This window comes from Gobius niger (assembly GCF_951799975.1).
Source record: "Gobius niger genome assembly, chromosome: 11".
NCBI lineage: Eukaryota > Metazoa > Chordata > Actinopteri > Gobiiformes > Gobiidae > Gobius > Gobius niger.
In genome coordinates, this window is record NC_136862.1 from 18181689 (window position 1) to 18208106 (window position 26418).

At 40.3% G+C, this 26418-nt stretch overlaps 1 protein-coding gene across 2 annotated transcripts; it reads right to left on the minus strand.

The window, feature by feature from the left end:
* On the minus strand, positions 1-23002 carry ppp3ca (protein phosphatase 3, catalytic subunit, alpha isozyme). 2 transcript variants are annotated; one of them, XM_079566621.1, is made up of 14 exons: positions 22675-22999; positions 16246-16446; positions 13370-13494; positions 13178-13289; positions 12831-12976; positions 11994-12133; positions 6723-6800; positions 6536-6630; positions 5739-5864; positions 5580-5657; positions 5285-5369; positions 4905-5002; positions 4088-4138; positions 2-2326 (listed from the first exon to the last, which is right to left on the minus strand). In XM_079566621.1, the coding sequence occupies exons 1-14, from the start codon at positions 22727-22729 to the stop codon at positions 2148-2150; spliced, it is 1569 nt and encodes a 522-aa protein (XP_079422747.1). In that variant the 5' UTR covers positions 22730-22999; the 3' UTR covers positions 2-2147. The 2 variants fall into 2 exon arrangements, with proteins under 2 accessions (XP_079422748.1, XP_079422747.1); XM_079566622.1 differs by lacking the exon at positions 4088-4138 and having other exon boundaries at positions 1-2326; positions 22675-23002.
* Between the last annotated feature and the right edge of the window lie 3416 nt (positions 23003-26418).

Below are 26418 nucleotides of genomic sequence, written 5' to 3' on the forward strand. Positions count from 1 at the left end.
AAAAATGTGATTTGTCCCATAGGGCATGCTTACAATGTGTGTATCATTTAAAGTCAAATGCCAAAACATACTGTATTTCCAGAGATAATAAAAAATGTTGCAAGATAAAGTCCATTATACCAGTTTGTTGAAATATGCATGTCGACCATACAAGAACCAGAAACAAAGGAAAATAACCATAAGCTTAATTGTAACAATAATCATATCAGCAGTAAATAGAATCAGTACAATGTTTCCTGTTTAAACGTGTGACACATGATTTCAACTGTGTCCAATTCATTTACATCTGAAAACCATGCTATCATGCTTTGGCAGCCTGAAAGTTGCTTTTCACTGAGATTATATTCATTCACACTATATAACATTTTCTGTACATTTTCAGTACAACAGAAAGTAACACAAGGCTTCACACCTCAGAAAGAAGGGCACCTCTGCATAACAACAAATCAATATAAAATAAAATCAGCAGTTGTAATAAATAACAGAATCAAAATTAAGTTTTGACAAAACGATTAAAGGAAGCCTATTTATAAAAATGTATAAAACAAGACAAATCAAACTACAAATATATCTCCAAAAGAAAATAGTTCAAGTTTACTATTTGAAACACAACTATCACAATTATAATCTCACATAACAATTAGGAACTTAATTGCATGCATTGATGCGTTCCGTACCATAATGCTGTGTTAAAAATCACTGTATTTGCCCATCCTTAAGTCACGTACCATTAGGATTAAATAGAAAGATGAAACTTGAGTAGAAAAAATAGTTATGTATATAAGATGTAATAAAGGAAATTCTAGAAATGCCTTTTAAATGCATTAGGGCTTTCCAAATAATTGATAATCTAAATTTACATCCAGTTAACATTAATCCAGTGCAAAAGTGATACAAATGGTCGGATCATTCAATATATATATATACTAACGATATAGCTTTACGCATAATGTGTACTTATTTGTCTTCCCCAATTAGTAGTTTCCTTTTCATGTTGATATAGGTCTTTCTGTAAGAAATCACATGGAGTTTGCAGCATAGCAAAGTGTGCAAAAACAAAGGGTGCTCATGTACCTCATAGTGAATGAATAGTTTATATTTCTCTCAACAAGCAAGTGAGCAATACTAAGGTTACGGACAGCAGGTTAACTATGTGGCACTCATTCTCTGTCTCGGATTTATTACAAAATTACTAGCATTCAGGCGCATGTCATGATTGTTAGTCTTTGTGAGGTATAGCTTTGTCAAGTGTTAGATCGACGTGAAGAAAATAATTCTGAAAATTAGTTGGCATGGACTTCCCTCTCAGAGATTTCTGAGTTGTTTTGGGGGACTTTTTTATGATTTTACATGATTGTGATTCCTCATAGATAATATATTCATATTTCCCACATGCTCAATTGCTCCCTGACTTATGCTCCTCATCCCCTCCAAGTGTGGCTTGCTAGGTGACGACTGATGCTCAGAAAGTAAAAGAGCACTATTGGAGAAATACATAACTGTCTACAAGCTAAAGTTTAAACTGAACAAGCATTTCTGAGCAGCCTGAATGTTGTTTGTCCTTTACAGGATTGCATCTTACCTCAAATCAGTCAATAAAGCCCACAGCAAGTAAAATTGCAAGTTGAAAGAGGTACTTTTTTAAGCTTATTTTTTGCGTCCATTCTTTTTGCATGTGTTGTAACCTGGTAATACTATCAAACCATGTTGGTAAACAAGCGCATATCCCACATAAGGTGAATTTAAATGTGATCCTTCATAAACACTTTAGAAAATAGTCAAATGTGGCATGGATACTGCAATTAAATCGTCTCTCTGATAAAAGGAGCAGGTATTTTGCCAGCAATCATAAAATGCACAACTTTCTTCAAAAATCAGTCCGTAATTGAACAGGCAGAGACAACTTGAGCCAAGCTGCAGCCAGCTGTCCACTCCTCATCCTCAATTTTCCCCCAAAACTGTGCAATGACACAATGTCAAGAAAAAATGAGCCTTTAAACACCCCTTTAGGATTAGCTGCAGGTTTTCATTTGTCTGTCTGTGGGCCTGTTAGATTTCGATGACGGGAGGCCTGAATTTCCCATTTTGGCAAAGTGTTGCGGCACAAGGGGCAGCAGCAGCATGGTCCCGAGACTCGTGCGGCGAAATCACTGGATGTTGCTGTTGTCATCCGTCCCGTTGGCCTCAGACATGTTCATCTTGCCCATGGAGTGCCCCACATGGTTCACACCATCTTTACGAGGGGGCATGCGTTCGTTGATGCGGTCCAAGCCTTTAGCCTCCGCGAAGCTGCTGATCTTGTGCTGAGGGGAAAAGCCACGGATCGCTGGAGAAAACGCACAATAAGAAAATTAAAGACTCACAAACAGTATAGGAAAAGTGTTATCAACAAACCTCTGTGAGCTTAAAACCAATAAGTGCAATTATTAAGGAATTAACCAATTTCTTAACCCTTAACCAATCTCAAAATACAGATCATTTATATTTTAAGTTGGATGAAGAGAAAATGTAAGAATCCCTCGACCGCAAGTCAAGGCTTTTTTTGTGCTTTCGCAAAGTGGGCAGAAAATAGTTGTAGTAGCAAATAATACTTACTAACTTAGAGTAGAAGTGGTGTTAATGTTTGTAGCTGTAGCAACAATAACTGTAAAACTATCCATGGTTACTCAAAAAAAAAAAGTATGCACATATTTCCACTGCTTTATTCAAATAACTAAACCTATTAGATTTCAACATGTGCAGCACTTTGGAAGCATTTTATTTGTAAAGAGTTCTATAGAAATAAAGCGATTTGGATAATATTGGAGCATCTTTAATCTAGTACCTATTTCAAGTATTATAATTTCTGGTCTATTGCAACTCTCTGCAATGAAATCAACTATGTGGGCTCACAATAATTACTCACAGTCTAAATTAGCAATTATGGATATGTAAATTTACTTCAAAATTGCATTTCCCTGCCACAAATCCATACAAACACTTTCTCACAGCCCCGTATTTTCCCGACATCTTAGTTTTCTGCCATATGCCAGTTCTCACTCTCCCAGAGAAACTAAAAATATATCAGCTTAACAAAGATGTACATAAAATCCCTGTAATCCCCTTGTTTCGGCAATACCCAAGAAACACATACGGTGACAGTTTGCTGCCAAGAAATCTTTGTAGAGATATTCTACACACAACAAATGTTTAGCTTTGAGTGAACTTCATCAAATAACCTGGACTAGATAAAGCTTCACATTGAATCGCTGTGTCACTTTTGAATTATCTTAGACGGTTCACAGAAACGGAGGGCTGGAAATGCATATTTGATGGGAATGCTGTTTTGTTGCTTGTTCTTGTGCGTGCAGTGCATTTTAGAACCAGATGGGGGCCATTTGTGAGCCAAACCTAGAACAATGAAGCACGTTAATCATGTATCTCTAAGCTGCACTTGACTTCTCAGTGTTTTATTTATTATGAGCGTGTCTTGACGGCGCAGAGAGCACTTTCATTTGTTCCACTTTCAGTTTAGTTTTCTCTTCTAGTCTGGTGAAAATGGAGGCTGCAAAGAACCACTATGCTCTTTGAATTCAGATGACATAAGAATATAAGAATATACGATAGGTTTTGTTAAGATGCAGAATGATAAATTATGTTTTGAGAATTAAAACTTTTCGGATGCTGTCAAAAAGTGGTTTGTGTCTGAAAGAGGCAAATATGATCAAGAACACATAAATGTACCCCATGACAATTCAAAATACTTTCTATACGATAAAAATGAGTCATCAAAAATATAGTAAATAATTAAGAGAAATTTGACCTTGGGCAATGTTCATGACCATAATTTGGTAACTTAATTAAAGTAAACGTTATAATGTATAGATGAGTTTTATCAAAACAACAAAAAATTTCAAGGAAGTTTGTTTCATGCAAGCACTGCTCCAGTGTCTCCACAATGCATGCTGCAAGAAATAACCCAATACTTAAAGTGATATATCAACATAGTCTTCTACAGGGCAGCTTAATGCATTGGCCACTTAGGCAGTATATAAGGCTGTTGTGCCGCCAAAGCATGAGATCTGGAGGTGGACTTGTGCACAGTTACCTTCTCTGTCCTCCTCATTCGTCTCGACGGCTTCAATGGCCTCAATGGTGGCTGGAGGGAGGGAGGGGAGCATGTTACTCCTGACAAAGCCATGCAAATGAAAGAATAGCAGCCCCAAACTCAAAATAAAATAAGGCAGCTCATGTTGGTTACAGGTTGAGGCCAGATGAGTTAAACTGTTGTTTAGTTACATGCTACGTCACTGCAGCCATCATGCATGCACGGCCTGGAGACGTCAATCACAGGGTAATGGGTAAAGTATATAGTTTAAATCAGGCTTAAGAGAGTACAGAAGTATAAAAGAGATAATATGCTTTTATACAAGTACTGTATAAGCAAAACTGTTAAAGGGGCATATATATTTCTAAAGTATAGTTAAAACAAGAAACAGGAAATGAAAAAACAGATGGACGACAACAAAAAAATGTTTTGGATTCTTACACAACATACTATTGGTCTTGTGAACCATTTTTGGATTAGTGAGATAGAGTTTAGTGTTTTGTTTTTGTTAAACGTGTTTTGACATGTGTGAGCCTGTATTCAAAATTGGTGAACCTTTATCAGGTGCTCAAAGTACTTCCTATAAATAAATTACACTGAAAATCAAAGGAAAAAAAGATTTTTCAATCAATAAAAAAAAAAAAAATCAATTTAGATTTATAATAAAAACAAAACAAAAAGCATTGAGCAATAAATAGGTTGAAACATTTGCACCTGAGCGATAAACAGAGATATTTGTAGACAGACAGCAGCAGGACTGAGATGGAGGAACAGGGAAATGGGTGTGTGTGGGAGAGAGGCTGAGGGAGGGACTCACCGCTCTGCAGAGTCTGTCTGCCTCCAGAGAGGACTCCACTGGGCAGCATGCCAGTGGGCGTCAGGCCCTTCAGCGTCAACACGTTCTCACTCTCCTCTCTGCAGGACACACCGCACAGCTCAGGGCACAGCTCCACCCAACATCCATACACAGACAACACATTTTCTCTGACTATAGTCAATATACTCTTTAATGTTGTATAATTACTGTAAGAGTCAAAAGAACTGATTGGAAAACTATGCTCCAATCCTTATTAAGGATGATGCCGTAGCTATCAACTACAGAAAACAATGCATAGTTTCTTACTATGACAAAAGTGTTGTTTTTTTAATATAAAACAAATCACTTCAAGTTGCATAATAATTTATAATGCAGCATACCTGAGGACTGAGAACATCTTAGCCATCTTGCCAATGGCACGAATCTTGTTCTTGATAACTTCTTTGCGAGCTGCAGCTGCATTGGCTACAAAGAAAGAGACGCAATGTGAACATTTCACTTAATGTAGATCTTCTGGTTAATTATCAAGCATCATGCATGCATTATGATTTACTGGAGCAAAGCGCTACAACACACGTATCTTCCTTATGCGCTGGATCTGACTATGTCCCACAAGATCACTCAGTTATAAAAGTGGACAGATGTGACACCGAGTGAATGAAAAACGTTTCTTACCATCAAATATTTCATCTTCATCTGCCATGAGCTCATCGTCAGAGCAGATACTCAGCACATTCACCAGCATTTCTGTCACTATGGAGAGAGAGAAAAAACACACACATTTCAGACCCATTTACAATCAGACTGGTATGAAAAGTGCGGTATCAGTGGTACCTTTCTCTCCCACGAAGGGCAGAGACCAGGTGAAGACGTCCATGAAGTTGGGCAGCCAGTACGGGTGTGGAGAGCAGTTGAACTGCCGAATGTTCATCACATTATTCTCATACTTCAGGACTGCAGCTGCAGCAGTAAAAAAAAGAACATTTCAAACCCAAAATGTTGCATAAACTCATAAAAAGATAATTTAATTCAGAATGGGATATGTAAGAATAACATGAGAGAAGTCAATGATTTGTGACAAGAAAATGTTCCTTAGTTGGATAAAAGCCTTATGTAAAAGGTTGTGTAATATTAAACCTTATACATATTAATACATGATACAAACTAGAATTATGGACCATAGGATGTTCCATTTACATCATAAAGCACAAACCTTGCAGTGAAGATGAAGTGAAGGCTCAGAACATAATGAACTGATCACACAATATTGTATACATACATTGGTCCTACATTAAAGCTAAAACAACATTAAGCTGACGCTCACCACTAGATGGCCCCACTAAGACCTGGGATGCTGACACTGTTACATCAAGAGGAATAAGGCCACATGGAGAGTCAGTGATGCCGACAGTCCCTCCCACGCTCCCTACAGCCGCAGCCCATGGCAACGAGGCACACATGTCCACAAAACAAACGGGCTACGGGCTCCCTGATGGATTCAAGCCTGCACTAAAGCTCCACACTATTCGATTTACACACACTTTAGGTTGTGATGCAAAGTCAGGGCAGCCCATATAATCATTCTATCACCCAACTCTTGGCACCATAATGGAGGGGGAAAAAAACTGTACCTTTATTGTTGTAGACATCCAGGTAGTTTGGTGCAGAGAAGATGGTAATGAGTGACGGGAACCCAGTGGTCTGACTCTTGCGATACATCCGGTAACTTCAGGGAGATAAAACATATAACTAAATAGTAAAAGTAATAAACAGTACTGTGCGCAAATGTTAACACTAGGTTATAAATGGAAGCCATACCCCGCGTCTTGCGCTTCATGGGCCCGGATAATTGATAATAGGTTATTGCTCTGTAGGAACTCGCACACAGCTGGGTAACTGGAGAAACAAAGAGAAAACATGAAAGTTTTCAGTGATCTGCAGCAATACTAAAGGTCCAACAAGGCAATGCAGGTCACTTCTTCCCAATCTGCTCTCACTCAGAATCAAATGACACAATAAAGATCATAAATGCATTAATGAAAGCACTGCTGGAGATGATGCAAGTGGGTGAAAAGCCGCCCGACAGCGATCTGTAGCAGCACACAAACCAAAGGGACCCAGGGAGCATCCCAAAGATTCCTGCCCACCAGATTTACCCCATGTTGCTAGTGTTATGTGCCAAGCAATAATGGCATTACCCCACGAAATAATACCTTAAAGCAGAACTAAGTAACTCATGCCCCTAGAGGCCACAAGCGCTACTGTAGGTGTCATAGCATGTTGCGTTTTTTTTTACTCATTAAATGAAGAGGAAGAAGATCTTTATTTATATAGCGCCTTTCACAGACATATAGTCACAAAGCTCTTTACATGAGACAATTGTACATGCACTCCATACTTGGTGGTGGTAAACTACGTTTGTAGCGTAGAAGCGCTTTCGCGACTGCACACGTCTGCGCCAACAGTCCCTCTGACCACCACCACACATTCACTCACACACATCATTCATCCTGGCCTATTGTACATGTTTTTAGTGGTAGGGGAAACCGGAGCACCCGGAGGAAACCTACGCAGACACGGGGAGAACATGCAAACTCCACACAGAAAGGCCCCGTCCTGGTGGGAATCTAGCTGTGAAGCGAGAGCGCTAACCACTGCGCTATCGTGCCGTTGAGAGTAAATGCTACACTGATAGAAAAGACAAAGGGAGAGAGAGATATTGTACATTGTGCCACAACTCAATTACACAATGGACATAATTTTTTTTCACTCAAACATTGGCTGTAGACACTGCTAAAGTGGCGCTAGCCTGCAGCTAGCTTTGCCCATTTGCCTGTTAGCTTCTTCTTTGTGATTCCATTAGTGTGTATTGCGCCTCTGATCCAGAGGCATGGAAGTTGCAAGGGTGGTTTTCTGGACAGGGACACCAGGGGGAGATGAGAGACCACCCAATCATCCCATTACTTGTATTACCTCCAGAGGGACTACGAAAAGGTAAACAAGTTACTGAGTTCACTGTAACTGTATTTTAGCTTTTGTTGATTATGTAGTGAATATTAAGTATGATCTTGCTTTGTCCTGTGCATATTTATACAAGGCATGAAGGATGCTGTTAACCATAAGCAGCTTTCTTCTCATAGGAAAAGATAAAAGACTTTATTCATGTTAGCGTGGATCCAAATTTCAGTTTAGATTTATGTTTGATGTGCATTTTCCCCTGAGCAAGAAAAACGTACGTCTCACTTTTCATATCTACAACTTTTTCCACAATTAACGCATGGTCACAACTACAGGCGGATTGTAAACAAGATCCCGAAAAAAAAAATGTACAAATGCTGTTATTCAGTTCATGGTTTCAAAATATTGTTTTCTGTCCCGGGACCGCATGCTGGGGTGGGCCTCTGTGTTTTGGTGGCCAGATGGACAATGAGCTGTCCCACGGAGAGATGACAAAACCACATGACTTCCAATGTGACAGTTTCAGAAAGCACCTACTGAATAGTTCCCCTATGGTATGTTTGTGTACGGTGTAATAGCTAAAGCGAGTGAAGCTGAGGGGACAGTGATTAAAAGGCAGACACTTCCAGCTGCAGTGTGAAGAGCAGAACATTTAGCAGCTCTCACATCGGCTTATATAATACCTCCAAGGTTGTGTTATGTCACTCAGACTGTAGCAACCATTCAAACCAGGTCTTCAAGGCTTCGGGGGAAGAAGAAAGCAAATGATAACCCTGTCTTTACCCACCACATTAATTTGTACTAACAGATACTTCATGCTTCACTGTGACCTACTTGGCACATTACAAACACTTTTGAGCGTCTCAGGGTTACAACAAAGTCGCCAATCTTCATTAAATCTTCCAAAACAATCAGTGAAATTGGAATCATTTTCTGTGTGTCTGAAATGAGATCCTATTGTGTACTATTGCAAAATAAGGTCGAGGATACTCCAGCTACAAGATATAATAGTAAATAAATAAATGATTTGTGTTAATGGGTCATTTAATGGTGAGATCATTGTGGGTTGATCAACGGAGATTGAATCCGTGAACAAGAACGCTTATCGTATTACAATATTATCTGTGTTTCAAAATCAAGATTCCGTTTAGTGCTAATTTGACACACGTTTAGAAGCAGACTGAAGAAGAAGACTGAAATTTGAAAGCAAAACTAATAAAAGCATGCTTATAGGAGTTTAACTACAGGGTTAGCTGGTTTGATACATGATTAACCCTTATGGAGAGTTTTCAGATATGATTATACAGCATGCTGGCTGTCTTTGCAATTTACTAATAGCGTCCAAAGTGTTGTTTTGATTGTGATGATTGTGCAGCCCAACACTGTGAGAAAAAAAATAAAGTAAATACAATCTAAAGAAACAGAAAACTAAGGTCCATATAAATGTCCACTACACAATACTAAATAATATATAATTTTTTTATTCGTACATGTGCAGGTAAACATCCCCTCTACTATCTCCATCACACTGTCCACGACGCTATCAAACTTCACAGTTGTGTAAAATATTAAAACGCACAGTAAAACCAGGAGACCGCTGTGTCCTCAGTACCTGGAGGAAGTGTGCCATCCTCTTATAAACTATCTAGGTCACATGGCCGAGATTCCCTCGGTGGCCAACATATAAAACGACAGGAAAAGGTTTGTGCACAGTAAATTGATCTATAATGTTTGCTGTTAAGGCTGTGGCTGACAATGCATTCTTATCCTGGCCAGTATATGATGATAACAGCAACACAGGTTAGGTCTGTAAATATCGCTGCACATTTGTGATATTCTGTGTTGCACTAACATAGCTCTAAACTTAGTTTCTGCCCAATCCTAGCTCTAAATTTATTTTCTGCCCAAACCATGCTGTGGATATTGATTACTGTTGGTGGACGTTAGACTGTGGCCTGCAGCTCCCTCTTCTCCTCTTTGTGAAAACACTCCGTTATGTGTTGGTGAATCTGTCAGTGAGAATGAGCAAGAAATCTGTTAACTATGAGCCAAAGACACAGAGAGAGATGGGAGCAAAGTGTTATCCAGCATCTTATTGTGATGTTTTTGTCAACAACTGTACTATACCTGTGATATTAATGTGCTAATTTGCTTTGCTTCGTTGCCGTAAAATATGCTCTGTAACTTTTTTGTAACTTGAAATGCTAACTCAAGAAAAGCTCAACACTTGGTCAATATTTAAAATAAACTACCTCTTCATATTAGAATCTATTTGCAAATCATAATCTTTGGCAAAATCAGGTTATTTTAACCGTAGTGCACATTGTAACAAATTGAAGTGAACAGTAATCGGACATTTGCTGGCCAGTGTGCTTGCACAGAGATAATAAGAAAGGCATCTTGAAACTTGGGTTAAATTTAACACTGTAACGTTTTAGAGCTGAGCCAAACACCAAACATTCACATGGCATTTGCACTGTGTAAATAAAAACATTGTGATCAAATCTATTGTAAATCTCAAATACGGCATGGTGCAGCAGGTCTGTAGCCAGTCTGGGATAGTAAAAGCTCATTGTTTTAGACAGCTGCTACTTTGAGCAAAATCTTTTCCAAAGAAAAAAAAATAACAGCTGAAAAATCATACATCACCGCATCCATGTGTTACTTCTGAATCATGCTGAAGTCTGATTAAGGACACATCATTTATTTCCTAGTTAAAAATATGACCCTCATCTCAGATCAAGACGGTCAATTTCAAGGAAAGATGCCTAGTATTTTCTTGGTACTATCGGAAACAGGGCTGATACTTGCTGAAATTCACGGTCTCTTAATGTTACATATATACAAACACCGCTCCTGCTAACGAACGCATACCTATATTGACACCTCCACAGACTCCCACACACAAGCGCAAGCCGGGCTAATCTCTCAGGACATATCCAAGATGTTTCAGTATTCACACCGTGTAAAGAAGTCTACTTGAAATCCAATGATCATGCCCAATTTGAAATGCAATGCCACAAAACAAATGAAGACGGGGATTATTAGATTATTAGGCAATCCTCTCCACTTAATTGTTCAGACCCAAAAGTGAGGGTATCTCATGGTGCGATGTGACATGGGTCGATTTCACATGCATAGTTAAGACCTTTACACATATGTTCTGAAATACACATGATTTTTGTACAAGTTCCTGGATATAATCAGGATAATCTTGATTTTAAAACATTACAATTGCAACTCGTCTTTTCTTTCCAACACACGAAAGTATCCAACGGTGCAAAGTGACATTATAGATTTTGCATTTATCAAGTGCAGACATTACTGCTGTTTCGTCCATCTTATACATCTCTGCAGTATAGATATCTAAGGATTATGATGTTGAGGTGAGTTTTTTCCAGTCAAAGATTTACAGCGAGGTAAGTCAGAACAAATCCACGAGGGAGATCCGTGACTCTTATAGCAGCAGCATCCTCCACACATCTCCGCAGTAATCCTCTTTAAGCTCCAATTCGCGGCATGTGAGGCTAAAGGATGGCATCTTGGGGGCCATTTAACAAGAGTGGAGGATGAGTTTAGACCCTATCAGCTATTCCTCTTACTGTGTATATATAATGTTATTAGATATAGGTACAGAGAAGCAGCGTGTTGTGAACAGTGCACACTAGAAGTGCAAGGCTTTCTTTCTCCAACCATGCGATGCAAAAACATCTGATGCAAGTTTGATATAATGTCAACTGACAACACAGCAAAATATGTGGTTATGATGTTATGTAAAACTCTAAAACACATTAGGAGACAGAGAAAAATACAAATTATGTAATTTTACAAGAAACTGCTTCTTTCGTGTAGAGGCCAGCATCCTTTTTGAACTATCAACAACATAGCAAGTCTATCTAGTATTCCACACTACAAATATTCAATACAAATCTAAAATGTCTTCCAATAAAAAGCGAAAAATGATAATAATCAAAAACATGTTTTTTCAGTACAGTCTTGAAAAATACATGTCTGTTAGCATTTAACAAACGGCCAATTATAAATAACACATTATTCCCCAGTTTTGTGAGCAACAGGGATGACAAAAATGTCTAGCCAGTGCAGCTGCAGAGTAGGAAAAGGGTCACCTACCTGTAGAAGTAGGAGCAGCCGCGTACTGAGTTGTGGCTGAAATATTCCTGGGTTTTCTCATTCCCAAAGTCCTCCAGAGGGTCGGACCAGAGCAGGTCGCACATGGGGCCGAAGGCTGGTGGTTCCTTAAACCGATCCAACTGAAATACAAGGCATCAAACAGTGGGTTCAGAAAGTTTCCAATTTTAGCATTTTATTATGGAACAATCATTGTATCCACAGCTATGAAGCACTGGCTACATTACAGTAATACATACAAAATAGAAATGTAAGTTTACAAAATAAATTACCTAAAATGTCATAGTCATTAGAGCGGTCTGTACCATATTTTCCGAACTATAAGTCACACTTTTTTTCATAGTTGCCTTGGTGTGCGACTTATACTCAGGTGCGACTTACTGTATATGTCAAAATATACACTCTCACAATGTTTGTTATTTTCACACTGACAGCCACTAGAGGGCGCTCCAGGCTTGTGTGTATCTGCTACTCCTGTACCACTGAAGAAGAAAAACGGCAATTGAGCAGCAGAAAGAAAAATTGGAGTGAGCGAGAAACTTGTGTGAGGGACAGGTGAAAAGCGGAGGCTGCTCTTACTGCTACGAAGAAAACAAAAAAAGCTAATGGCGGGCTAAAAGCTCGATGGCCACAGCTAAAGGGACGGGTTCGCAAATGGGTGCTTGAACAACGTGCTGCCGGAAGAGGCTTTTCAACAGTGCAGTTTACACCTCCCCAGGTAGTTGCCAAGGCTGGTGTGACTTATAGTCCGGAAAATACGTTAATCAAACCGCTGCACAAATATCTATAACCTTAGATTTGATAAAGAGAAGAAGTCACCTTTTTAATGTCATCTAAAGTGTGAATTTCCGGGGAGAGCCCGCCGTGGACGCACAGAAACTGCTGGTTCATGAGGGCAGCCAGAGGAAGGCAGTCAAATGCATCCATACACGAGTCGTACACCTGCTCCGAGTACTTGATTTTACCTGACCGCAAAAAGTGCAGCATTGGTATAACATGTATTGTACCATTCTAAACTGAAATAGCTTCCCTTTTGAGCTGTCATGGGGCATTAACAAGAACCTACAAAGTCTAGTCAGCCTAGTGCATTATTTATAATCATTACTAAAAATATCTAGGGCCACACGTGATATTAAAAATACAATCTTACATAGGGAAGTACTCACATTCTTGTTTGAAGGTAAAATATTCTGTCAAATGTCTACATTCATGATTTCCACGAAGTAAAAATAGTGTCTTTGGATAGAGGATTTTCAGCGACCAAAGGTATAAAACACACTGCGAGAACAAAAAGACATTATTTTTAGTATGAATAAAATTAAAATCTGGGTTGTTGTGGACCATTCGCATTTTGAAACCTCAATACTGAAGTAGCCACGGTCAACGTAGTCCCCAAGAAACAGGTATCGCGTTGTGGCTGGTGATCCTCCCACTTCAAACAGCTTCATGAGATCAAAGAACTGCCCATGGATGTCCCCGCACACTGAAAAACAACACACGCCAAGCCACATAACAGCTGCAGTATTCTTATCAGCATTTCATGGCACACACATACATTTACAGAGGAACCTTGCACATAATAACAACATGTTAGTAAATGTCAGATACTGTAGGAAACAAACACACTGGTGCAGAGCAGATTCTCCAACCTGCAGCAATTGGTACATACTGTACCAAAAATGTGGTCAGTGCATGTAGTGGCTTGGCCTCGTAAAAAGACAATGTGTAATACAATACTATAACATGCCACAGTTTAGTGAAAAAAATGCTATCTATATCACACCATCTAACATGCACACCCACACCCACACACATTATAATGTAAAACACAAAATTGTGACAAGGATACTTAACTATTTGCTGTGACTACTCAATCATACGTTACTACGCCATGCATTGCTTGTCTGGTCCGAGGGTCAAGGCATAAGGGACATTATTTGAGTAAATAATATGGTAAAAAAAAACATCACATATAACAAACTATTTGTTCAGAATCATTAACAAACTACTCTACTGTACTACACTTTGCTATGCTATGCTATAAGTTTAGTCCTTGTGCCAAATCCAAGCCCACATAAAATGTGAGTGTGAAGTCTGAAAGGACATCTAGCTCAAGACCAATGGCACATCCATATGCAATATTCTGCCTGCTCGGAGGCGGATCACCTCAGAATGAAGCGGGTTAAAGCCTCATTGCTTCTTATTAAACCTTTCACCACACCATATGCTCTGCCATTAACTAATGAGTGGCTAACACTTATTTTAAGAAAAGAACATTCACTGGTGTGTACTACTGAATGGCAATGTATAGTGGAATAACATTATATAAAATTATCCAAGCAGCTAGTGAAATTAATGTGTTCAGGGTGCGAAGTATGACTTAACCAAATATGGCAATTCCAATAAGATATCTTTATGTTCTTAGCTGAAAGGCCTGTTTCCTTCGCTAAAACAGAGAAACCCCACAAAGAGCTTAAGCCCCGGGGAGACACAGACTTTTTTCATAGTGAACAGTTTGGTTCGGGAGTGCAAACCTACATCTCATTTCCTCACTGTCTTCAATTTTTCATTATCATCTTCCTGTGTTTCCTTCTCTCCTACTCATCCTCCCTCTCCTCTCTCCTCTCTGTCTCCCCTATCAGCTCCACAGTGGCCTTCGCCCACTCAAAGCTTAGAGCAATGTGAGTGGGAGACTGCTTGTGTGACTAAAGCAATCAAACACATAGACACACACACTTGCACAACGAACCAACAACACATCGGCGCAAGGAGCCGCTCTCCTGTGCTTAAACGCCTCATAATATATGAATGCACATACAGGGGCAGCAGAGACATTTAAACATGTCGGATAAACAGACCTCCACACACCAACACAGAGCTGAGGACAACATCCATATTTCATGGTCAAGTCAAAGCAGTTAACAATATTCCTTGATCCACTCAGCACCTCTACCAGCGATGACACTCCTGACACGTTCAGGAGCAATTAAGTTACAACTAAAGTAGTGTCTTAGCAAAACAAGCAATGAATGGAATATTTACAATTTGGAAAACACATATAGAGATTCACAGAGAGAACCATTATGTTTACATACACTTCATAAAAACATTCACATTTGCATTTTTGTTTAATGAACCTTTATTTTTCTTATGTCAATTAGAATTCCAGAAGAATGAGAGACAGAATTTTCTACACAAATGTTTATTACTTTTTACAAAACCAAACATTTCCATACATTTCATTAATATTTGGTAGAATTTCCTTTAAACTGGAATTCTGGTCCATTCCTCCAAAGAGAACTGGTGTAACTGAGCCAGATTTGTTGGCCACCTTGCGTGCACAAGCCTTTTCAGCTCTGCCCAAACATTTTCAACTGGATTGAGATCAGGACTTAGTGATGACCACTTCAAAACATTGACTCTGTTATCATTAAGCCACTTTGTATTATTTATTTTTTTCGTCAGACCACAGGAAATGTTTCCAAATATTAAAGTGTTTATTCCTTTTTCATTTGAAAACTCCATTTTAGCTTCTTTTTCTTTTGGAGTAAGGGCTTGTTTCACCCTGCATAATGACAAACTCTAACCAGGTTCAGCATCTTCACCAGGTCTTTTGCATCTGTTCTTGGATTAATATTCACATTTCAGACACAGCACGTTCATCTCTGGGACACAGAACCAGCCTTCTTTCTGATCTGTATGATGACTGGTCATTTCCATCATTGTTTTGAAAAATGAACCCGACACCTTCAAGTGTCTTGAAATTGTTTAAAGGTATAGTAATCTTAGTGTATCTAAACTTTTAGTTTTGTAAAAAGTAATAAAAGATTGTATAGAAAATTCAATCGCTCATTCTTCTGGAATTTGATAAATAGAAATTTGTGTTAAAATTCTTGACCTAAGAAAAATAAAAGTTAATTCTCGTTTCATGTCTGACAGTGAGAAAAAATGCAAATGTGTCTTTTCATGAAGTGTATAAGCATGTGGTTCTCACTGTACTATACAGTAATATTATTTCACTTGTCAACTAGGTTATTTTTAATCAACAAGTTATGAAATTGACTCAATTTTCCGGTACGTTAGGATAAAAGAGAGAATTTTGTGCATTTATTTCCTATTGTGATGTCAGATTATTGACCATGGCGAGAACTTTGTGACTCTCAACCAATCTTAATGACAGATACCGAATACATGTCTGACATTACATACCATTTTGCCTCCAGTGTGAACTCACCTGTGACCGGCGCCTCGATGTCCAGGATGGTCTTCTCCTGGCGCAGAATGGCCGCTCCTTCATTGACAATGCGCAGCGCCACAGCCTCCTCCACCCGGCCCTCTTTGGTCAGGTGGGCTTTGAGCAGATCCACACGAGGCTTCCCTTCACAGTCAAACACTTCCTTCATGGTAAGGCGGTGGCTCAGGGGGAACGGGACAGCTGTGGACATGCACAATGGACAAGATCAGTAATATACAATGTTTATTCAAGTGCAGCAGTAGTTCTCAAGAAGGTTCCGGGTTGAGTGGAGTTTACATTTTCTTTCCATGTGTGCCTTGGTTTCCTAGCAATGTTATGCCTTGCAATCAGGCGTAACATATTTACATGCATGAGTGTCACATGTTCTTCTACTGTCCCACCAAATAAACAATAAACAAACAACAGTTCAACCTGGATAGGTTGAGACAAAAGCAGCGGTAAGAAAGATTTATTGACATATATATTTTTGGCTATCAGCCCCCGACAGTAGACATCGATATAATGATTATAGTTAGTATGGATGGGTTAGCGTTAGGGATGTCCTCCCCGGAGCCTGGACACTGGTGGAATAGGAGAATGGTGAAGGATGTAGCAGGTAGCATGTAGGGCGAAGCTGTGGATGGAAGAGGCAGTGATGGGGTGGAGGTGGGTCATAGTACAGGTGTGAGGCGGACGAGCCATGACGCTGGAGGCTTAAACGCAGAACCAAGGAGGATGATTGGCTGCGACAAAGGTGTGGCTCTGCACTGATTGGCTGAGGTGGAGGTGTGACCTTCGCAGATGCAATCAGTGCCTGGAAGTAGGTGACGCCGAAATCAGTCTTCCAGGTTGAGATTTACGCCAAGGCTTCATTTATTAATTACTATTAAAATGTATTTGATTAATGTTAAGCATTATCATATGCAATATGTCTAGAATGGATGCCGTCACATACTCCAGCATTTTCCCAGAAATATCCCACCCCATTGTAGCATCTCACATGACCGGAATATAGATTTTTGTTGTTGTTGGACTAACTATCAAAAGCCCATTGCATACAATACAAGGCGCATGAAGCTCTTCCACTGAGTCCCTGTAAAACGAATGTAGAGTGTAGACGTAGACACAGAAGATACCACTCAAGCAGTAACCCCATTTGTGAATTCCCTTAGCATGTTCTGCCTTCAGGTCTTGTTTTGCGATGTTGACTTATATGTGCATCTTTGTCATGAAAACACATAATTTAATGCACAAGCCAAATCCAGTGGGGGAGGAATATGTATCTTAGTTTTAATATAATCAGATATTTAAATATAAAAACAAGAGCGTTGATTAAATATTTAACAGGTAAAATAAAGTGCTGGGGGGTGCTTCAGTAGACTCTCTGATGAAGAATGTCAGATAATACGTATAATGGATCTCAATGAGTACTGGTCTTATGTAGTGATTTGCACAGTTGACTTTGAATTTTGCTATTTGAAGTTAGGTTTGTTCAGGAATAATAAAGTCAAGTTACATAGCCAAAGCTAATCCAGTACCATAAGCAAACCATTCAGATAATGTATTTAGCAAATAGTGAGCTGTCAGGTCAGGCTTTTATTCAACCACATCTTGCTGAAATATCCCAAAATAGCCACAATAACACATTTTATGATAAAAGATCTATTTGTTGTATGCTGTGGTCACAGCGGCGCTCACAGGAGATCAGCCACTGAAGTAGATTAACACAAAACACTGTCGCTTAATAACACATAGTGCAGATGTTTGGTTCTGTGCTAAGTATTTACTGGATAAAACTAACCTCTAAGTGGAGACCATTCATCAAGCACTCACCATGGATTGCTAAACCGTTAGGCCATTAAGATGTACCAGTCACCTAGCCTAGTATACTCTGTCTATGAAACTGCGAAATCCCAGCGTGGATCTATTACTAGCGCTGCACCAAAGGTTATTTATTAGATCAGCTGCACTTGATCCTTGTGCGCTTTCAGGGGCAGTGCATCCAAGTTAATCTATGGGTCATCTGGCTTAACACAGAAAACTCTTGCGCAATGTCTGAGCAGTAAATAATTTTGATGATTAAAGAAAACAAATAATAAACAAATGTACAGTCTAGAGGTGTAGCTTGCTTGCTCAGAAAATATATAAAGTCAGCAATAGTGGAGAGAGTAAGGCTGGCTGCCAGATTTGTGCAGCGAATAGCAAGAAGGCCACTCAGCAGCAGTAGTGCCAAGCCTAAAGAAAGACAAAGAAGGGAGTCTCTGTGCTTAAGGCTTTAAATGAACATGATCAACATGCTCTTTAATAATGAATGCTTCACCAGAGGAATCTGGGGCCATGTGCCGCTCCTGTATAATGAGGCGAGCCCCTGTGAGTGTTTCTAATAGGAGTTTAATCTTCACAGTGCGCAGTGTGTATCTGTGATGATGGCACTGCCGTGTGTTTGACACTCTTCCAGCCAGTACAAACTCAGCTCAGTCACTGCATGCAAGTTTTCTCAAGTTTGAGTCAGGCTGACCATCAAATTTTGTAACATGCTCTCACAACAAGTGCAATACATTTCTGTATAAGGCTACAACCCCACAAACACAGTCTAAAATCATAAGTAAAATGTTTCTTGACACAATAGGTAAACAGAATAAAAAGGTGTATTTTGAATTTAATATAATAATAAATAATCATATATAATATAATATTATAATATAATAATCAATTTGCAGTGGTAACTGTAGCCTATTATACACCAGCCCAAATTACCAGCCCAACTGGTAACTGACTCTTTCAATAGCACTCACAACTCACTACAGGGCCTATAAAGAAGTTATTCAATATTTGTGGTTGATACTTATTTTCAAGTTACAGCAGCTTTAGAGGGATTCTTGTATATCACCAACGGCCACTTTCCACAGCCTTCACAGCCATAGTTTGTAAAATTGAGCTGTAACACTCAGCATTTTCAATTCTAGCAGCACAAATGTTATACACCTCATCCAAAACAACATAATAAACAGTAGCAGTGTAGTAGTCTGGCTTGGAAATCATCTGACGGGTTGCATTTGTACTCAAAGACCTCCAGTGCTGAAACATAGCCGTTTGAAGGAACTCAGATCGAGTCCAGAGTTGAACTATGAAATACTGTATGTTGCCGGGCAACAGCAGCAGCAGCAGCAGCAGTTCACTGTCGGTGTACAGCCAGTGCCAACACAAAACTGCAATCTGCACTGAGGAGAACGCTGCTGCACGTTCACAGACAGAAAGTACAGCCGCCATAATAAAACTGCGTGCATTCTTATGGCTTTAGATGAAGTATTATGTATTTTTTGGCCTGGAGGCTTCACTGGATAGGACAGCCCAGGGTGAAAGGCGGGGAAGAGCTGTGAGAGACACTCAGCATCAGCAAAGAACAGGAAAATGCTCCCCCATATGTGCAGCAGCCCCAACCACTAGACTATTGGCTGCACTGCTTCAGATCAGTGTTTCTCAGCTGTTGGGTCGGGACCCAAAAGTGTGAGACGGAACCCTTTTCAGTGGCCCGCGAGCCTTTCCCAGAAAACATTTAATTCAAAAATATCTACCGGTACTTAATATGACAGTGACTTGATTACTTTTGTCATGATTTTGGCTAATTAAAGGCTTATTAAACAATCATTTGTAAAGAAAATATACTATTTTACACTATATATAACAAATTAAATTCTGTTTTGGGTCACAGCTTGTGATTTTATGGTGATTGTGGGTCCCGACATCAGACCAGTTGAGAACCACTGCTTTAGATCATTTTATTCAATGGTCACGAGAAATGGGCTACAGAAAAGACAGAGAAATTAAATGAACGAAGAATTAAAAAATAATACTAATTATTAACTGAGTAATGCTTTAAATTATAGCCGTCAGATTAGATAAATGGGGTATTCAAAGCAAATGGGCTGCAGTACAAAGGAAAGAAAATGCAATTATACTAGATATAAACAAAGACACACATTGCTACATCAAATTATCTGTACAAATTCAGTTGTTGTTTTATGTTTACAACATACACTACACAAAGGTTAGCAATTTGTGTCATCAATACATTTTTTCACCCTCTGCACATATTTTAGTGAAGCTTTTTCTAATTTTAACTACTGTCATCTATGTCCTTTACCAAGCGTTTGCTCACGTGCAAAAAGAGTAGCATGTGCAAAAGTGGATCAGCAGCAGAGTCATTCGCTCGTTTTAAACTCACATGGCATTCTCTCATTAACATATCGAATTTGGGGCCCTTATACTGTAATACACATAATTTCAAATAGTAAATTAGGTGCAACATGGCCACAAATAGCTATATCGTATTTTCCAGCTTGCACCTTTCTTAATAACTGACTCCCCAGGTGTGAACTCTCAAAGGAGGTGAATCAGGTTATATCTTATCAGCCAATAGGTCACGGCTACTACCTGTAATGTGACAGGAAAATCCAATGGACAAATGCTTCTATTAGGGACACACAACAATGCAAACCATATTTTAAATGACTATAATATCACAAGTCAAGGAGAAAGGGGGGGTGGGGGGGGGGGGGGGTGGGGGGTGGTGAAGATCTGGACATACAGTAAGTCGGTGTATATAGTTCCTATCCCAACCCTGTGCAAATGGAGGGTGTCAACTTTATTGTGCCAAATTATACACCGAATGTAAGACACCATAAATAAGGTGCGATAGTATTGGACGAAGGTTAGAAGATCTGTGCAAAATGTTTACAAATCTATTGGAGTACTGTACACCCTCACACACTGCATAAAGCTCAGGCATTTACTACAGAAACACATCTGTAGATGTATATCACAGTCTCACTAAGGTGCTTTTCTTAGTAACAAAGTAAGATGAGTTCACACCTGTACCAAAGGGCTCCTCCCTAAAATAGCTGACCTGAATCTGCCTTTCCAAGCCCATGTAGCTCTTTCTCTCTCTTCCTCACTGACAATGCTGTAACAAACTGCATAGACCAGCGGATATTGGGTTTCTTTAGATATATACTGTCGGGGTAAAATATGTTAGCGAGACCTGTCACTATGGTTAAAAAAATATCCCAGGAGTGGTTTCAGGTATCATTACAAAGGATAAGTCTGTGAAGGCTCCAGTGTCTCGGTGGCTTTCTTTGATAAAAAAAAAAAAAAGGATGAAGTGTGGGTTTTGCATATACTGTATCTTGCCGTTTTTCTAATATGGAGTAGGCCTATTTTCAATACGATTACCTTGACCATTTGATATCTAGAGCGCTATACAATGGAAAAAAGCAATGGAAATAGAAGTCAAAATCATAGTCATAAAATGCATTGTTAACAAAAATATACTTTGTCTGTTTTAAGCACGTTTATGTTGGCTTACCATTGTGCAAATACCAAAATTAAGTAATTCTCAATAATAAGTTGTGAACAATAATGCAAACAAGATGCCAAAGATTTTGAAACTGGGTCACTTAGATATAAATGCACTATGCTGTCCTTTAATAGGCCAACATTTGAGATATTTAAGGTAATACCGGCGACCCTTTCCTTGTGTGGCTATGCACAGCCACATAGGTAGGCCTGTCTAAACCTGGAACTACAAACTTTGCAAGCCTCAAATTCTAGTAGTGAGGAAACACTTCCTTCACAGGCCAATCTCACTGAATGAGGGGAAGCCTATTGGAGAGTCAGGTAAGTATTAGGCTAAATAGGACAGATCAAGCCTTATTATAGTGTGTCCCCCAAAGACCTGTAGTGTTAGTGGTGAGGAATCTAGCCCATTGCCATTTTCATACAGTAATATAGGCCTGCTGAAAGTAAATGCAGCAAGGCACTGGGAGCAGCCCCATAGAGAAAATGAAGAGGGCTAAATGAGTTATGCCACAACTGTGAGCTCTTCATCGCCTTCCATTGATCCAAGTTGCATTCCCACATAGAGCCCCCCCTACAATATGACTACTCCACCATCTCCTGATTCAGCTTTGGGATTCCACTAATGAAATTACAGAAGATGACTCACTCACTCCCGGTAACATACACCCCATTAAATGTCAATTTGACCATCTCCCACTGGCCCTGCCACTGAAATCCTGCTGCATCACTGCCCCAGCTCTGAGCTCGGCAATTCAGCTCTTTCCCCCCCTTCTCTGCGCCGAAGTCGATCTGAGACCAACACCAGTCGTGACAGCTAGGGCCCCGACATCAATAAATCAGCAGAATTTTGTAAAAAATGCATACCATCGCCACCGTGTGAACACTGCCCGGTTTTAACATGGAGGATGAGGAGCAAAGATTGTTTATCAACATCAAAGGCGCCCACAACTTGACGGCAGAATGTAGGCTATAGAGCCGCACAGAGCCAACGCACGACATCACAAGAAACGAAGGCGAAAGGCCACGACACTCCAGATGTTATATAATATGGAGAAAGGTTCGCTCACTTACATTTGACCACCCGATCGGCGGCGTTTAAGACGATGTCAGCGTTAGACATCTTCATGAGCGGGAGCTGTCTTCGAGGCTGAAGCGGTTTTTTCCCCTCTCTCTACACCCTTTTTTTTCTTTTCTCCCGGATGCGCTCTCAGAGGTGGCTGCTGCGAAGATGCGAGAGGAGCTGTGGCATCACTCGGACGCCGGGGTAGGACTGCTCTCCCGCTCAGGAGGAGACGGGATACGGGGGATGCTGGATGCAGGGAGATGATGCTGCTGCTGTTGCTGTGCTAAGCTTTTAATGTGGGGGAGGACGCAGTCACACGCACACGCACGCAGAGGGGTGGAGGGACGTGCGCTATCCCGATATGGCGGTGGAAAAAACGGGGAACTCCCACGCAAATTTGTTGCACGGGACAGCCTTCAGACGAGACCCTGGGCGCGCGGGTTGTCCCCACGCACATGGCATGTTACGGCGATCTCGAATGTCACCGGGTGAGGGCAGGCCCGGAGGCCGTTTGTGGGATGTGTGGTCGCGTTCGCAGGTTGCGGGATCGAGTTAGACGCACAAGCAAAAACAGAACAATGGCAGCGGATTTCCACTTGAGGGCGACAGAGCGACAGGAAAGGAAAGCGACTAGTCTGAATGCTGCTCAGGAGACAAGGCGCAAAACTACTGCGATATCAGTCAAAGATGCCCACTGCCACCATGTCTAATAATATATAATCATAATCATAAATCATAATAATAATGTTGCGCCTGGTTTAGCCTACACCTGGATGCTGAGGCGCAGTTTTCTAGTTTGTTTACAGTTTTGAAATCATTGCACATTTTGTTAATCTATGCACACGTTTGAATTCAGTGACCTGCCACTTTGCAACTTGACCACTAGAGGACGCTCTCGCCTTGATTATCAAAACAACATCAGGAACATGTGTAATAGGAGGCAGTGTTGAGCGTCATTGTTCGATTTATACTAGGATTTGATATTGTTTTCAGGATTTTGTATTTACTGACAGACCTATTCACCACAGTCTTTTCAAAAGGCTAGAGATCTATAGATTAACAAAATAATCCTCAAATTAGAGCTCTTTACTTTCCTGTTCATGGTATTGGAAAATTGTGAACACTGTAACTATGTGTAGACTTGCATGTCTTTAATTGCTGGTAAATGTGGTGGCAGGTGATGTCAGCATCTGTGGTATTGTAAAGGAAGTGACATCATCTGGAGGCAAAGTGCAGCCAATGGGAGGGGAGAGTCCAGTATCCCATGAATGATATAATGTCCCACAAAAAGAGGAGTAGGCTACATTGTACCCTGGGATTGCAGTGAAGTTTTACTTTTAACTTGTAGTGAAATGTAGTGTTTAAGTGTCGTTGCTTTCCCTTTTGCATCTCTTGTGGGACATGTTCAGGGGCTTTCCTTCAGCGTTAGTCATGCGTGCAGCTGAGAATGAAGCCCGCCCGCTCTAATCCTCCTCTTGGTTCAGGAAAGTACCCTGACTCCCTGCACACAAGGGAACAACAAAGAGCTGAGTGTGGCTCCAGCCTGCAGGACCAAAGAACCAGGACAAGTCCAAGGGACAACTTCGGCTCACTTCCATAGATGACACTCAAAAGAGAAATGGAAGTTGAATAAACATAACATGAACAACTAAGCTTTTGTAAGTTTTACAGAGAGTGAACACAGAAGGCCATGTAACTATCCAGGTCAAAGAGTATTTACTTCTTACTTGTGTAGAAGAGATACAATAGGACACCCCTGCACTTTTTCCGGACGTCTAATTAACAAATAATTATATGAGCATTAAGGTCTATTCAGATTCATTATTAAATTTAACCAACAGGCCTAACAATAGCCTTCTGGTCAGTTCTGCTTAAGTTTTCAATAAGACTAAAGAAAACCTTTACCATTCCACAGTTTGCACACTAGGCCTACAGGGATCATTCAAAATGCCACATTTGAACACAAATTGCACCAAAATAGGTAGGCCAATATTAACCAAGATGCAAAAGTAATGTAACCTAATGATGGAAATCACCAACTTTTGCCCATATGATGATTTACTGCAGTAGCACAGATATATATGATCCTCAGGACTTGAGATGCCAGAGGTCGTGTTTGTGTTTGTCTAGACGTGTGAAGCGGGAGTCCCGTGCGGAGCGTTTGACTTAAGTATTTACTAAGTGAGTGTCATATTTACGAGTAGCAGAGAATATTTGTTTACAGAGGCTGCATGCCTGACTACTGCCCCTCTCTCTCCCCTCCTCTCCCGACTCGTTCTGCTTTGCCGCCGCGATATTTTCCAGCTCTGGTGCCTCTACCGCGCAGCTCGATCGATTCGCATTGATTGTCCCTGACGAGCTGCTCCACTTTCTAGCCAATGTCAGCCAGTCTGCGATCGGGAAGGAGAGAAATGAAGGAAAATCTCTGCCGCCCTGGCGGTGTCATTTCCACACACTTGGGTTGGCCGCCTGCCAGCAGACAGGAGGGCGTCAAGAGACGGACTGGAGTCTGTAAGGATTATGGACCGGAGCTCCGACAACAGCGGATTAAGATGCGCCTGTTTTTCTCTGTTCTGCTTGGCGGCTAAAAAAAAGTAGCCTTCATTTTTTTTTTTTTTTATCTTTCGCAGCAACAATTGTATATGTTTTTATTTATTGTTGAGGGTGAAAAAAACACCCACATCCTACTCTCTCCACCAAAAAACACTGAATCAAATCTCATTAAAATCCATGTCCCTTCGATGTCACTTTTCCGCTGATTGAATACAGTATCTTCTCTAATGTGCAATAAGAACAGTTCGTCCAATGTTTATGGTTGAGGGGCAAATATTCTCCCATCTTTAGGACACATGTCCTCATGGCAACAGAAATGGGTCCTATGAGAGGTTAATTTCAGGAGAGCAACATCTCCAAGAAACCAAATCCTGGGATTAGATTTAGCCTATGGTTAATCCTCACACATCAGAAGTTATTGTAACGACATTGTTCCAGTAGGGTTTTGTCAGAACCCAACTCCACAGCAAGGTCTCCAACAGTCATATTACACCTTTTTGAAATACCATTTCCCAAGTTGCTTAATCTGTGTGGAGTGTAATATGTTCTGTGGAGAATACTGAATGGAATTTGTCTGTTAAGTAGAAACTAATTTATAGTTTACTTCTAATTATGACTTATAGGCCTATCATAATTTATCTCTTGGAATCAGGTAGATAGGGCCTAGTGGAGCTGAAATTAAATGAAGGTGTACTTTATTGTCCCTGTAGGGAAATATGTCCTTTACATTTGATCCATCTTTCGATACTGCTGAGGCAACCCATAAGGGGGTGACTGCAGTGCAGCGCCCGGAGACCCATCTCCAGATGTCGGGCCAGGCTGCTGGTCAGAATCACCTGTCTGGAGGATTAACCTATTGTGTATGTGTTTGGTTGATGGGGATTGGGGAAAACCAGAACACCCGGAGTAAACCTATCCAAACATGGGGAGAGAAGCATGCAACTTTGCACAGAAATGGCCGTACAGTCCAGCAATCAAACCAAGGACCTCATAGCTGTGAGGCGAGAGCGCTAACTGCTTAGTCACCGTTTTCCACTTCCCAATAGTCCCAGTAGAGGGTGACAGAGACCTAATCCGAGCGTTCTGCATATTAAGAAAAAATGTGGAATTCAAAATGTCTAAAATGGACCTTTTCTGTGTGTTTGTTGCAAACAGGCGCTGAGCAATGTCAGCTATAACAATTGAAAAGGCAGAGAAAA